This window comes from Felis catus, chromosome C1 (genome assembly GCF_018350175.1).
Source record: "Felis catus isolate Fca126 chromosome C1, F.catus_Fca126_mat1.0, whole genome shotgun sequence".
Classification (NCBI taxonomy): Eukaryota; Metazoa; Chordata; class Mammalia; order Carnivora; family Felidae; genus Felis; species Felis catus.
Genome location: NC_058375.1, coordinates 187008168 through 187024509, shown reverse-complemented (window position 1 = coordinate 187024509; position 16342 = coordinate 187008168). Strand labels below are relative to the sequence as shown.

Genomic DNA, 16342 nt, shown 5'->3' with positions numbered 1-16342 from the left:
CTTGTGGTAAACATAACAACATAACATAATGTATAAACTTGTCAAATCACTATGCTGTATACCTGAAACTAATGTAACATTTTGTGGCAACGATACTCAAAAAAAAAAAAAAAAAAAAAAAATAGTGGGAGTTCTAGCCCAGACAAACCTGGCTATGAATCCTGATTCTGTCACTTACTAGCTATGTAAGCTTGAGCAAGTTATTTTACCTCTATGTCTGTTTCTTTATCTTCAAATGAGGATAATAGCAATAGCCACCTTATACATTTTTGTGAAGACTAAATGTACACAAGCATTTAGCACAGTGCTAGCTTATGGAAGAGCTTAATAAATGTCTAGTTACTGTGTTTCTATAATGCTTAGTTACACAGAAGTCACACGTGGGCTTGGTTCTTAAAAGTCAGCTACCAAAAAAAAAAAAAAATCAACTACCAATTCTGAGGGCTAGAATGAAATTAATCAGAGAATGAAAGATTGAACCGACCCTTTCTCTTCTCAGATGACAGGTCCTTTGTAAGGTACATATACCACATACTCCCAACCATCTGATAGGTTCAGCTTTCAAATGACAGTTCTCCTCTGAAGCTATCCTAGCCAAAAGAGAGAAGTATACTATTCATTAAGCTGTGTCTGTAGCTAAGTCTGTGTGTCTAAATTAAAGAAAAACATGTAAGTTGCTTTTATCACTAATAATAAGAGACTTAGCCAGAGGCTGATAATACTACAATACTACATAGAATTTGGAACCCCACATGGATGTGCATTCACACTTACATAGCTATTAAGGAGATACAACATCAAAACAAAGCTGGATTTAAAAAGCATCATACTGCAGAGTGACACAACTTTTTTATTCTATAAAATGTTGGTATCATGTGTCATTTAGTGTCACTATGATTTTTAAAGCACTTTACACTCTTGTATGAGTTAACATCCAAGTATTTACCTCCTAATTTTATGAGAAATATGCTGAATCCATATGCCACAGGGTCTGTTTACTAAATGAATGATCAGGGTCACAGAAATACAGAAAATTAAATGACAGAAAATTAAATGTCTATTTACATATACAGTAAATACAGTTATTCTCATCAACAAAATAGAAAGACAATAGTAAAAATATGGCAAGGTTTTAACTAAGAGTGACAGTATAATTTATATTAGATATATAATAGCAGAGAATACTCAGAAAATCTGGATGTGAATCCTAAATCAATTTGGTTTCATAATTTGGTATCATAGAGATTCAGAAGGACAAAAGAAAGTATATTTTATTCTTGAAAAAAAGTGACAGATATATTTAAGCTATGTCATGACTGGTATATAGTTTATTAAATATGCCATGTCACAGAGGAAGGAACATGGACTGGGCCCAGTTCTGGTGATAGGTAGAGGTGGGCAATCACTTAATGCACTTTAGGCCTAAATTTCCTTATTTGTTCAATGAGGGGGGTGAACAGTATAATCCTTAATACCCATTTTAGCTCTGAAATTCTATTGCTCAGAGATATCCTCACATCTCACATTTTTCATGAAACTATATTACAGGGTAGTTAATGTTTTCTTCAGATGCTTTTAAAGTGTTTATAGTTTAATCAAGAAATTGCACTGTGGCCTGAGGCCTGACTACAAATTCCACATATACTAGGATTAACTCTTCAAGATAAAAAATTAACCAACAAGAATTCTGATAATACCTTGCACCATTTACTAAAACAACAACCAGAAGTGACTATGTGATATTTAGGGTCACAACTCAATTACTCAATTATCACTCACTAACAAAAACACTTTTGTTGAAATCGTTAAATGCGCCCAATAACAAGCAAATGCACAGAGAGGTAAATACAAGTATATTTATTTTGAATCACTGTATTAAAAAAAAAGACTGGAAACAATCTAAATACACACAAGAAAGGGCTATACACATTGTAATACACCCAGAATTAATCGTAGGATAGAAGTGATTTATTGCTCTTCTTTTATATTTCTCTATACTTTCCAAATTATCTCAATGAACACATGCCAATTTTGTGACCATAAGAAGTTACACATATTTCAAAAACAAATGCACATGACTATCACATTTTTTCAGATATTAAAGTTCCAGAAAGTAGAACCATATGCACCCATTAAAAGCAATGACAAAATAGAGGTTGTCACATATGATTCATATGGAACAATTTCCAAGAATTCTCAGCTCAATGGGCATAGTGTTCTACCATTTGCACAGAAAGGAAAAACCAAAAATGAGATATGGTATGTGTATAGACTGTCTCTGAATGTGTATAGAAGAAAATGGTTAACAACAGCTGCCTCTGGGGAAAGGAAGTGGAGTAAGAGAAAACATACTTTAAAAAATTCTTTTAGTATACTTTGAAATTTTTGTCCATGAGGATGCACTATCTATTTATATTTAAAAAGCTAAATCTTCTAGGGACGCCTGAAGTGTCCAATTCTTGATTTCGGCTCAGGTCATGATCTCAAGTTTGTGAGATCAAGTCCTGCATCCAGCTCTGCAGTGACAGCAAGGAGCCTGCTTGGGATTTTCTGTCTCCCTCTCTCTCTGCCCCTACCCCATGTATGTGCACTCTTTCTCTCAAAAAAAAAAAAAAAAACAACCTAAATTTTCTAAAGAACAAACGAACTATGAAAAAAAATGTTCAATTGGATATGTAGATACACAAACATGCATAGAAAAAAGACTAGAAGGAAATTTGCCAACATACCTTTAGATAGTAGGATAGAAGTGATTTATTGCTCTTCTTTTATATTTCTCTATATTTTCCAAATTATCTCAATGAACACATGCCAATTTTGTGACCATAAGAAGTTACACATATTTCAAAAACAAATGCACATGACTATCACATTTTTTCAGATATTAAATAAAGTCCATGCTGTGCAAATGTCTGTATTTTTATCAAAGTTCTGAAACTGTTTCATGCTGGAATTCCATACATGTGCTCCAGACTCACCCTTAAGTTATATGAAGGATCCTTAAGACTCAAATTTGGGAGAGATGCCTGGAGTGTACTTATATAACTTGTTTCACCTCCTTGAGCTATAAGCAGGAGAGAGGTATGGAGTTAAGATTTATAAGTTACTATCAAATGCATATTCAACAATGGCTCAGTTCAGGGTCAATCATCTTTCAAAATATCCTAAACTTTCTAACCACCCTACTAAGGTCAAAATATCTCCCACTATCATTAAGAATGTGCTAAAAATGCTACACCCATCCTTGATTTTTTTATTGGTCATGGGGTGGGGGGTATCTGTAGATCATTGGGTCTCAGCTATCCCCATTAGGCTGTAACTCTATGGTGGCAGTGGACTGCTAACAGAGCAACAGAGTCCATGCTGAGCCTGAATCTAAAAGACAATGGGGGAGGGTGGCATGAGGAAGAAGGCCAATGTGAGACTGGTCACCTTTAAGAAGGGGGCAAATGCACCCTTTTCCATGGGGTTTTGGAAACTCAGGACACATGCAGGGCAGTTATGGGATCCCAGTGACAGGATGAGACCCAGAATTGGATAGTGGTCAGGCCAAACATTGGAGCAGTGCAGCAGGGCCTGGCATATCCTCAAAAGCTCTGAGTGTCCACTGCGCTGCCAACCCATGCAGAAAATGGGGGTGCAGACTATTTCATGAAGGCCGGGATGTTAGGAACTTCTCAGCTGCATTTTGCAGAGAGCTGAGACTCTGTGATCATGGGTGTGGGTGATAAAGTCAGCAGATCTGAGATATGAAAGTTAGAGGGGATGTGACCTCGAGCCACAGGCTAGTGGGGGCTGTGGACACTCAGGTTCTGTTCCCTCCACCCATCCAACAAATGAATCTTTACCAATCAAACCTAGTATGCCCAGGGTACTTTCCTTGGGCCACTGAGAGGCCAAAATTCTACTTACCAGACTGCTTGTATTTCTGGACTTTTGTCTTCAGGTCTATTCTGTGGATGTTCTTTAAGCATTTTTCTAATAAATCCAATCGATCTGGAGCAATCAGATTTAGCTTCTCCAATTCAATCACAAGATCTAGGAAACTCTAAGAGAGCCACCAAGAAGAAACAAATGTCAGTAAGGTGGACTGTTAAGCCCTAAATGCAAACTCCAAGCTGTGTGATTTGTAACAGCAAGCAAATGTGAGAAGAAGAACCCATTCCATGATCTGCAGTGATCTTAAACCAGACCTCTCTGTTTCATAGTCCCTCCAGGGCCAGAAGCAAATTACACTCCTGGATTTTACAGAGAAAGGGGTGGTGGTAAGTCTTTTGGCGGACAACCTGTACCTAGGTTGGGGACACATGAGTCATTTTATGTCATCAAGAAGTACTGTGAGATGGGGCACCTGGCTGGCTCAGTCAGTAAAGCACACAACTCTTGATCTCAGGGTTATGAGATCAAGCTCCACATTGGGCATGGAGCCTACTTAACAAAAACAACAACAACAAAAATGTACTGTGAGACAGCAGGCCTAAAAATAAAATCTGCCTGAGTTCATTCTGTTCCAAAAGGTTACTCTGGTATTATACTGAAAAACTCTAAAGGCTTTCCTAAAAAGGGAAGAGAGAAGATAGCTGGGGGAAAGAAAAATCCCCATGATGCAGTTTTCAAGTTCCTAAAATATGTAAAATTTTTTCAATGTTTATTTATTTTTTAGAGAGACAGACTGAGAGCTAGTGGGGGAGGAGCAGAGAGAAAGGGAGACACAGAATCTGAAGCAGGCTCCAGGCTCTGAGCTGTCAGCACAGAACCCAGTGAGATCCCACAAGCATGAGATCATGACCTGAGCCAAAGTCGGACGCTTTACTGACTGAGCCACCCCAGAAATTTCTAAAATATCTTAATCACTGCTGGACATTCCAACTCATTCTGACTCTGGGAGTATGAGGCAAAATTAAAAAGTTAGGGTATATTGCTACTTACTTGCCCTAGACCACATAGATTATGAAAGAACTATATTTCAGAAATAGGCATTGCTTTGGGTTTTATTTCCTCTAACATTTAGTTACTGAGGCGCTATATTTATTTATTTTTAATAATAATCATCATGAAATTGATATAAGTGATTGGCAATAAGTTGACTTGAGGACACCAAAAAGAAGTTCTATTTTTTCCTTTTCCTTCCCATTTGACGCATTTGATGGTGGGGGCATACAGTCACCCAATATTTATAGATTTCAGAAACAAAACTACAATTATTATGGAACATGAGAAAATTCTCAAGCAACAATTTACCAGAGTCCTTAAAGGCAGGTCCTTTAAGAACATATTTTCATATTCTAGAGACCGGAGTTTTTCCTGGCCCGTCCTTAGGCCAGCAGTACCACATAAGGTTAGACAATTTAAATACTTTCCAGCAATTGCAATATCCCTGAGATCTTGTTTCCTACCTAGTTTCCAATCCCAAATCTCTAATTCTGCCATTCCCTGGATACACGAGTCATAAGTACCTTCTCCCTCCCCACCTCCACATACAGCCTAATGACTCCACACTGATCTCAAGCTAGTTGAGGGAAAATAGATGGCCATGGGAGAGCAAGATGAAAGTGAATTTGAAGTAAAAAGACTTACTTTTCTCACTTCCTACCTTCACTCCCAGCTTGGGTCTCCATATTCAAGTGCCCACTTCCCTCTTCCCACACACTACAGAGCAAACCTCTCCTTCTGATATGCCCTTGGAAACATGAACCAAGAAAAAGAATACTCACCTTATCCTTGGCTACCTTGCTTCGGCCCATATGATCCCTCATGAGGAAAATTAATGAGGACACATCAGATTTGTCCAAATCTTCACCAATCTCTGTCATCAACACCCTGCAACCAGACAAGATTTTTTTTTAAGTAAATTCAGATACTAATCCTAATGAAAACACCAAAAGCCTATGCTTCTGCTATGCCAATAATTGCTTAAAAGACTAATTCAGGCCCCCATTTGAATATGCACCCCCATAAAACAGAAAGCCTAGACCATCCTAGGAAGAGATCTTAAGGGAATTCAAAAAGGAAATTCATCCTTTCTCCTACTTTCAATAAGAGATAGTACCTCTCTTTCCAACTAACTGATCTACAAACAACTCAGAGAATAAAAACTTCCCTAAAGAATCCCCTAGTTCCCCAAGATGTTATGATGAAATAAGCGAAGAACATATATGACTAAGATGAAAGATAGAAATAGAATTTGAAGTCGTCCTGTCTTCCCCATCTTACAAGCCTCCAGGTGATGAGGATGCTGCAGATCCAGGGCCTACACTTTGAGTCACAAGCTTCTAAAGCAAGCTTATACCTGGGATATCCTGGCCCACTCCTAAACTCAAAGGGTAAAAGGCATCTAGATCCTGGGGATTATGACCATAGATATTTTTGTCTACAAAGCCTCACCTGACTCAGTCACCTCTGCTCCAGTTGGAGCCACCATCACAGTTTACCTGGGCTCTCAGGACACCCTGTGGTTGGCATTATTGCCTTGACATTGTCATCTCTGCTTTAGAGGGCCGTTTTCCCAATTAGGCTCTCAAATTCTTGAGGACAGAAGATGCTTCTTTCATTTTGTTCTAATGCTTACTATACACCTGGCATATATCGACCGCCCCCCCCCCAAAAAAAGCCCACTGAACAGATGAATCAATGAATCTAGCATCCCCTCCCTCTACCTACCCTTTCCACCCAGAGGCCCTAAGGAACTGCCTACATTCACATTAGCAAGGAGACAGGAAATAGAGAGTGCCCCAACTTATTCACTAAACCCAGCACCTCTGAAAAAGTTTTAAGAACATACTGACATTTTATGATGGTTGAAGAGGTAGAAGATTATCAAGAACAACGACAACAATAAAAATAAACTCTCACTTGTTTGTGTGTTTGTTTTTAAGTAGGCTCCGTGCCCAGCATGGAAGCCATCATGGGGCTTGAATTTATGACCCTGAGATCAAGACCTGAGCTAAGACTAAGAGTTGGATGCTTAACCAACTGAGCCACTCAGGCACCCCAATAATAAACTCTTGCGATTGTAGAGGGATTCACAGTTTTAAAAGTACTTCACATACTAAATTATCATAATTGATCTTCACCAACAAATTTGAGAAATCAGGTATTATTATTTTTAGCTTTATAAGTAGGAAAACAAAGTCCCAACTGGTGTTAGTGGCTGGCTCAGCCTAGGTGGCCTATAACTGGTATTTCTGGGACTTGAAACAGGCCTCCAGACCTCAGGTCTCTGACACTTTTCAAGGGCAGAGCTGCTTTCAACTCTCTTTAATACAGTTCTCAATAATACACATCTTCTCCAAATACACACCATTGATATAACTTAAAGGCTGGTGGTCTGAAGAAAAAGAAACCATTAATTTAAGGTCACAAGTTATCTTCCTTTCTCCAGAAATGCAGCCTTTCTTATGGTTTGTGTGCTCCTCTCAGTCTCCAAGAGAGTAGTTTGTAAACAGGAGGAAGGAAAAACTCAGATGGTCTCAACTAAAGGGGACTCCAGTGACCATCCCTCTCTGAACTAGAGGGGGCCTATGGCTGTTTAATTGATGAAATGTTCATTCAGCACCCCTGTCCTACCAAGCCTCTAGGGGCAAGGACCCCAAAGAAACTCACAGAAAGGGAGTCCACTTCATAAGCTCCTTAGCAGGGGAAAGACCAATGGGGACTCAGGAGGGAACACAGAGCTCTACAAAGGTCAGGAAAATCACTGTCAGACTTGTTATTTCCTTTCTCAGTACCGGAATTTGCCAGTCTGACATCACAGACCACAACAGATCCCACAGACAGAGGATGGCAAGAATTACTAGTTCTTAGTTGTTCTTATCTCTCTCATTCTATCCACTCGGCAAACACATACTACCCAGCCCTTCCACTTTCTTTATGATCTTCTACCCAGTTACTTTAAGTGAACATGTTCTAAGAATTCAAAGACTTCAAAGGAATGAAGTAACATCATAAGGCAATCGAATCTGTGGGCACAGAAAGTAATGTGTTTGCTTTTTTTTACTGTCTTCATGTCTATTGTTCATAAGTCCAGACCACCTCACTCCCTCCCACCAGGTCCAGCCTTGGGAATAGATAATGAATTACCTATAGTCTGAAACAAGCTGAGGGTGCCTGAGCAGGTGCGTCTCCACCGCCCTTTTGTCCATCTTCAAAATCCGCTTGAGCAAGTCAAACCGCCTCACTCTGTACAGTAGCTCAGCCAAGCCCATGGCAGACAGCTTTCCTCTCTCACTTAAAATATCCAGAAGGTCCCTGACATTAAGGGGAACAACATCTGCAGCAATGTCCCGGCACAAAAAAAGAATCGTTTCCTTCTCGTCTTCATCAAGTGCCTCTTCAACCTGATAGATGACTTCAGCAGACATCCTGCGCAGTGTCATTCCAAGGAAATGCAATAATAAAACTCCACTCCAGTCAACAAAAGGCCATGAGGCTGCTGACATCATTTCTGATGGTTTTCTTCATTTCTTTCAAAATCCCCTTTCCAATGGAGGAGTTCTGTGATTAAAAGGGAATCTTTTAAATCCTCTTATCAAAATAACTTATGCCTAACATTCATAGTATACATTCTTCCTTTCTTGGTCTCTCTAACTTAGAAGATTAAACTTGTATTGTTAACCCTATAGAAAGTGATCTTCAGCAGACAAAGCAACTGATTGAAAAATCAAGACACACAAAGAAGGTAACCTACATTTTAAAGGAAATGAAACCAGAAACAAATTATCTCCCAAAAATCCCACAGGTCTTATCAGAATTTGTAAGAATGTAAAATACAGTAAGAAGAAAATCATAAATGACGAAATGGCATATGAATAACCTTGGTGGGAGGAAGAAGAAAAAGCCCAATGATGAAGAAGCTAACTGGACCAGAAAAACTGGTGTCACAGGGTTAACTCCCACTTTCAGTGACCCCAACCAGGTAAGTTTAAACAAACACGGGTCTTGACAAGAGACCTTTGGCAGGGTGTCAGAACTACTCCACCCATTTTTCCCAGTTGTCTCCTACTATAAAATTCTTCATTTACACCTATAAGTAGAAACCCTCCCTGGCATCCTCCCAAAGTCTCAGGTCATTTTCACAACTTCATCATGAATGCTCATAGGACCTCCCACTTTATCTGAACAAAGGCCTTGTCAAGCTTTGATCACTGCTTCAGACCCTGAGCCCATGGAAGTGCCAGAGGCCCCTTACTCTCAACACATTACTCAGGTCAGTTCCTGACAGTATCAGTGGAAGGAAGGAAGTAGAACAGAAAATCTGGAGAAAAATCTTGGTCCCAGGGCTGGACTTGGGTGGGAGCAATGGGAGGTCATGCCATGGATGACTTCTTAATTTTTTTCCATTGAAACTCAACCTATTCTCTTTCAAAGTCTAAGGTGCAAATGGCAGTCACTGTCTATTCTATTCTAAAGTTTCACAGCTATATTTTATGTTAAATAAACTCTTGTGTTCTGAAAGAGTATCTTGTCTATTTCTATCAGAGAACACTAAAAAAAAATAATTGGAAATACAACCCAACTATAAGTTGCTAACTATTACTATGTATTTGTGTACAAGTATATTTATATTTTTTTCTTTTTCTTTTTTCTTTAGGAGAGAGACAGATAGTGCAAGTGGGAGAGAGTGGCAGAAGGAGAGGGAGGGGGAGAAGGGGAGAGTGGGGGGGAGAGAGAAAGAGAGAGAGAGAGAGAGAGAAAGAGAGAGAGAGAGAGAATCTTAAGCAGGCTCCATGTTCAGCACACAGCCCCACATGAGGCTTAAACCCAGGACCCTGGGATCATGACCTGAGCTGAAATCAAGAGTAGGATGCTCAACTGAGTGAGCCACCCAGGTGCCCCACTTGCATTTTTATATTATTTATCGAGCTGTATTTAGTGAAAATAACACTGAAGGTATTTTATTTATTTATGTACAATTTCAGTCCATAATAGATTTAAGGCATCTTATAATAACAACACTAAGTACAAGAAATATTTTATATGAGAACAAGGCAGGGGGAATTAGGTTAAAAAATATTAGTTTAGAAAGTTGAGTTGGGGTGGAAGGATAGAGAATACAAAGCAAATATGCAGACCAGAAAGGCCTAAACAGTTTTTAGTAGACTGTGAATTTGTCCCTGAGTTTCCTGGCAGTCAAAGCAAAAAACGGTATATGGGACATTTTTTTGTTCTTGCTGTCAAAGACAAAATACCTTCTTAGAGTAAGCATAACTTCCCTAGAGATCCAGAGTCCCCCATAGATGAAAATATTGATAAGTTCTTTAGTGTCTGAAAGTAACAAAATCAAATTTACTTTAATTTTCATTTTATTTTTCAAAAATCTAAAATATTTTGTTTTAAAGTAGATCACTTATATCTTTCACACTGGGCTTCCCACAACCAGGCTAAACAGGTGACTCTTAATAAAAATAGACATTTTACTTAATGCATACATGCTAATAGGTATTCTTATGTCTATGCCAGTCTCATACTCATTCATCCAAACTTCACTTAAATCTAGCCATTGTGAATGACTGAGGAAATAGAATTTACTAAACGATTGCTCAATGAAAGTAGAAAAACTGGCACTCAGACTTTTTTTTAAATTTTTTTTAGAGAGAGAGAGAGTTGGGGAGAGGTACAGAAGGAGGGAAAGAGAGAGAATCCAAAGCAGGCTCCATGCTCAATGCAGAGCCCAACACAAGGCTAGATTGCACAACCACGGAATCATGACCTGAGCCAAAATCAAGAGTCAGATGCTTAACCAACTGAGCTATCCAGTCACCCCTACTTTACTTTTTTAAATCTGAAAGCTTAATAACAATTTTACGTGTTCCAGAGACCCTAAATCTATACTTTATTCAGGGGCTAACAATACTTTAACATAACTTCTAGTTTCCATGAAAGGTAGTCAAGTACTTCTTTTTCTATTGACTAAAAGTCACAATTTTGTTAGTAGTTGTTATAAATTAACCTATAAAATATTCATACACACTAGAAAGTATAAAATAAGGATGAGGTCATTAAACACAAGAGGAATAAATGAGATGTTATCCAAATTCACAAGACATATCTGGAAGAAAAAAAAGCCAAAGAGAACTCTAGAAATCAAATGTACAATTCCCCGTTTTTAAAAACAGTAGCCAACTTTTGGAGTTCATAGTTATCAATGATGTAATGATTTTGTAAATTGTTCACAAAATTAGATAATCGCTTTTAAAAATATTATCTGCTCAGTTTGTTCCCTCCAACCATTATACCAGGACTGTTTTCTGCCAGTCACGCACACCCAGCAAGCAAACTGGCATGCTGTCTTCCCTCTGTACTAATGGAGGTATAGTTTGGCAGCAAAATCCAAATTACTCAGTGGAAGCATCTGGCATATTCAGAAAAAATATCAAAAGGAAAACTACAGATCTCACGCTGAGTCAAGCCAACACGCAGCAAAATGCCAGTGTGTATATGTTTGGGTGGTGTTGAGGCAGTTAAGTGTAGCTAAAGGTGACAGGCACTTGAGAAAGAGGAGCATGGAAGGGAGACCTAGGGCTAGGGTCCAGATAATCACTACTTTGTTGGGGTTTCTTTTAAGCCCAAACCAAGAAATTAACATAAAAAGTACTCTCAGACTAAGGAAGCCTATAAGATCTTCAGAGGCAAACTCAAAACCACCCCATAAAGCTACCTTCACAACCCAGGGCATATGAGACATCCATTATGCTAGAGGCAAGTTCATGCTTAAAAATTACCATGTACAAAAATAAAAATCACCATGACAGTAGACAACACAAATAAAATTCACATCTGAAGAACCTACATCTGAAAGAATTTAAATAAGTATGAAAATAATTCCAAAAAATGAGGAAAATTTCTGCAGTATAATAGGCCAAATGAATGGTTCTGAATCAGTGGCAATTTTGTCCCTCGGGGGACATTTGACAATGTCTTGAGACATTTTCGTCTTCATTACCAGGTGGTGCTACTGGCTGTAGAAAACAGAGGCCAGGGATGCTGCTAAACGTCCCCGGATGTACATTCCCCACAAAAAGGAATTATCCAACCGCAAATACCAATAGTGCTAAGATTGAGAAACTCTACATTAGATAATTGAAAAAAAACTGGCTATCATAGACACTCAAATGAATTTATAAATACAATATAAGTCCAATAAAATTTTTAAAAAAATTTCCATGGACTGTGGCAAGCTGATTTTAAACGTATGTTAAGGAGGAGAAAGTCTAAAAATAGCCAATATAAGTTTTAAGAACAACCAGTTAGAAGTTGCCTTACCAGATATCAAGGTTTTATACAAATGTAATATGGCACAGGAGATATATAATAAAGCAACCATTACACAGGTGAGGACTCAGAAATCAATCCATACACAGATGACTGAGGTGGTCCTGAAAATCAATAGAGAAAGGACATTCATATCCAGAAATGGGGCTGGGATAACTGGTTATTCAATACATATAGGGGGAAGTTGAGATCCTCTCCTCATATCACTTACAAGTCAATTCCACATGTACTCAAGTCCTGGATATAAAATTCTAAATGAAAATCTATAACCTCTGATTACAAAAGGATTTTATAAGACATAAAAAATACACATCCTTTTAAAAATGAAAAAGATTAAAAAATGATAAAGCACAGACAGAGAAGGCAAATGCATCATATTTAATTAACAAAGAATTAGTATCCAGAATATAGAAAGCATTTCCACAGGGGCACCTAGCTGCCTCAGTCAGTAGAGCATGTGGCTCTTGATCTTGGGGTTGTTGGTTCAAGCCCCACAATGGGTATAGAGATTTCTTAAAATTAAAATCTTTGAGAAAGAAAGAAAGAAAGAAAGAAAGAAAGAAAGAAAGAAAGAAAGAAAGAAAGAAAGAAAGAAAGAAAGAAAGAAAGGAGGGAGGGAGGATGGGCTAAATGGGTAAGGGGCATTAAGGAATCTACTCCTGAAATCATTGTTTCACTATACGTTAACTAATTTGGATGTAAATTTTAAAAAAGAAAAAAAAATTAAAAAGAAAGAAAGAAAGAAAGAAAGAAAGAAAGAAAGAAAGAAAGAAAGAAAGAAATCCTGCAAATCAATAAGTATAAGACAAGCAACCCAAAGGGAAAATGGGCAATAGGCACTTCCCAGAAGAAAAAAACCAAATAGCCACTAACCATAAGAGAAGATGCTTGAGCCATAATAGTGGTCAGCAAAATGCAAATTTAAGCTACAATGAGATATTACTTCCCATCAGCTAAATGCTAGTATCTGTTACCAATTGTCACAGAAATATAAAATCACCAACATTACTAGAAGAATCATAAATTAGTACAGCCACTTTGAAGAACAATTTGACAATATTTGGTAAAGATAAAAAATATACATTACTCTATGACATGAAAATTTCATTTCTAAGTAAATATCCTTTAAAAACTCTCAGACAGGTATACAAACTATACAGCCTGGAAAAGGAATGAACCAGAACTACATGAATCTCACAAACAAAACACAAAACAACACAACAAATATTTTTGCTGAAGCAAAAAGCAAGTTGCTAAAGCATACATACCATATGATTAATTCACATTAAGATCCTAACTGTTAAAAATAATACCATATATTGTTTAGCAATGTGTGTATGTGTGTGTGTGTGTGTGTGTAGTGAAAATATTAAAACATACATAGTAATAATAAATACTGAATTCAGAAAAGTAGTTTCCATTACAGGATGAACAGAATGTGACTAGCTAAAAATGTACAGGGGAAATGACTGAATTTGTAACGTTTTACTTTATAAGCAGAGAAATAGGTATACAGATATCAAAATAAATGTGCCTCAAACCACATTCTCTGACCACAGTACAACAAAATTAGAAAACTATAATAAGCCAAAGGGAAACCCTACACATTTTCAAAGTAAAAAATTAGTTTTTTCTCTTCCACACCCAGCCTTTACCAGTTCACAAGCACTGTATAAAGAAAATACAGGTGTAGGGGAGGAGGAAAGGGAGAAGCAAAGCATGCTGTATAGAAACCAACTCACAGCATTCAAAATGCTTTTAGAGCTTCCGTGGTGTATATATAGATAAATATTAGAACAAGAAAGCCTGGAGGCATCCCAAAGTTATCCTCCAAAAGAACAGGTCAGATTTTATTTAGCATGGTTCAAAGATGGAGAAGAGGGGGTTGGGAGTGGGTGGCAGTTTGAATGAGTTCTTTAAAGTTCCATGAAAGGACAGTGCTCACCACTCGCCAGCACCCCCCTCCCCCCCACCGCAACTACCACTGCCTGAGCTGCCTAGCTCAGCACTCCACTCACCTCCTTAGAAGTTCACTTGCAGCTGCTGAGAGACAAAGTGGGGATCCAAATCCAACTCTTTTTCTTTCTTGTTTTCAAATACCCAGTCCTCCTGATCGGTTAATATTCTGTCAGTTTGGTTTCACGCTACTGTTTTAAGCAGTTCACCTTCTCTAGCCAGACAAAACTGGCATCTGGGTATGTTTTCTAAAATTTGTAAGAAATCCCCCTTTTCTTTTTCTCCCCTTACTGGCAAATTCTAGTTTAATTCTTCTTTTCCACACCTACACAAAATCTCCACAGTGCTTCAAACTGTCCCCAATCTTCACAACCAAAGCAACTAAGACCGGTTCCAGTTTCATTTCTCACATGGAGGTCATGGGACCGTTGCCATTTAAAAAAACTAAACAAAACTGATGTCACCAGAGTTAAAATCCACAACCCTGACTAATAGCAGGGGTGGTATCAGGTTCTAGAAACAAAAAACACTCCAGGTATTTTCAGTAGAAATACATGTAATACAGGTGCTTCCAAAACTGTTGTAAGGGCTGGAGGAAATGGCTCTCGCCTGGGCTTCTGAAAAAACCTCCTCTATACCCAGAAAGATCTTGGTTCAGCCAGGGCAGTGGGGAGTCAGGAGGCTGTCACTGGGAGTGCTGGGCTCACCTGCATTGGAGTGACCCAGAAATCAGAAAGCATCCGACCACACCACCTGCTTCCAACACCTCTAAATCTGGTGAGTGGACATGGTAACTGCTACTGCCCAAATCCCTACCTCACCACCACCATGCTTGCCAACAGAGAAACTAACAAGAGCAGCCAGCTGTTAGGCTTTACCTTGATTCTGTTTACAAATCTTGCCTGACTGCACCTAGTTGGCAGAACTTAGTTTACATCCCAGTTGTAAAGGAGTCTAGGAAATGCAGTTTGTAATGTTCCATCCTCTAGGCAGAGATGGGAATGGGTCCTGAGCACCAACTGACCTTAGCCACCACAGAAGGATAATCTATGAGGACATTTTTATCTTCTTTGTGGTTAAATCCTGGGCAAGGACCCCAGTGCCTGACTCATAGTAGGCACTCAATTAGTATTTGCTGAAAGAATCAGTGAATAACTGGAGTCTTCACAAGTTGCTACCAGGTAATGGCCTCACTTCCTTTTCTCCCTGGACTGATCCTAGAGCACATGCTAACTCTCTCTGACCAACACCTGCAATTATCTTGCCCTTTTGCCTCCTGACCACCAGCTCTTCGGTATATGACTCGTCCTGATTTGCCAGAACTTTCCAGTTTTAGCACTAAAAGTCCTGTCTGTATCATCAGGAAACTCCTCAGTCCTGGGAAAACCAGGATAGTTGGCCACCCCAGCATCCCATCTTTGGATGGTAAGCCTCCTCCACTCATACATTTAGAGTAGCAAGTCATGCCAAGGAGAGAGGGAAAGATCACACCAAACCCCTGTGGCTTTCAACCTGACCTGGTCCTTACTGTCACTCAGCAACTACTTTTACAGGACCTTGGTCAGCTCCATCTCCACAGCTGCCTAACAGCTCTAACTTTCACCACCTACTAGTGCCATCCCTCATCAGTTGACCTTGCCATTTATCAGGCATAAGTTTCCACAACCTTCCACCTTCCCATTGTGGGGCCATCACCTGCTGCCCTTCACCTTTCCAGGGCCATCCACCCCATACCCCCCATGCCCTCTGTCTCTGTGAGCCCCTACAAACACTCTTTCATCAACCTCTCTCTACCTCCAGCTTATAAACATGTTCAAGTCTCTCCAATATTAAAAAAAGAAATAAAACAAAAAAGACCTTAAGCCTGAGATCCCAAGGCCAACCACCCTTTCACTTTATTTCCCTTCACATAAATGGAACCTTATGAAGGAAGAGTCTGCACTCAGTGCTTCAACTCCCACAACTTCAATTCACTCCTTAGTATGCCCCTTATCTGCATCCTCCCTCCCACCATATCCCTTACATAATGACACTCTGTGCCAAGCCATACTGGAACCTGAGGCAAAAGAAAAATCAGTAATACTGACGCTGTCTCTATTTTAAATTCTGATATTTT

General features: G+C 38.9%; 1 protein-coding gene across 12 annotated transcripts in view; it reads right to left on the bottom strand.

Moving 5' to 3' along the window:
- CFLAR (CASP8 and FADD like apoptosis regulator) overlaps positions 1-16342 on the bottom strand; it is a 79440-nt gene that overhangs the window by 27490 nt on the left and 35608 nt on the right. For 4 of the 12 annotated variants that reach the window (XM_011285464.4, XM_019838454.3, XM_019838451.3 and 1 more), the window contains 4 exons: positions 8080-8493; positions 5715-5820; positions 3913-4048; positions 2979-3064 (listed from right to left, as the gene is read on the bottom strand). In XM_011285464.4, coding sequence (XP_011283766.2) covers positions 2979-3064; positions 3913-4048; positions 5715-5820; positions 8080-8441 — 690 coding nt within the window. In that variant the 5' untranslated portion in view covers positions 8442-8493. Of the gene's footprint in view, positions 1-484; positions 525-2736; positions 3065-3912; positions 4049-5714; positions 5821-8079; positions 8494-12261; positions 12570-14012; positions 14225-14288; positions 16332-16342 lie in introns of those variants that run through there. The other 8 variants (XM_019838452.3, XM_045034264.1, XM_019838453.3 and 5 more) reach the window with 8 other exon arrangements.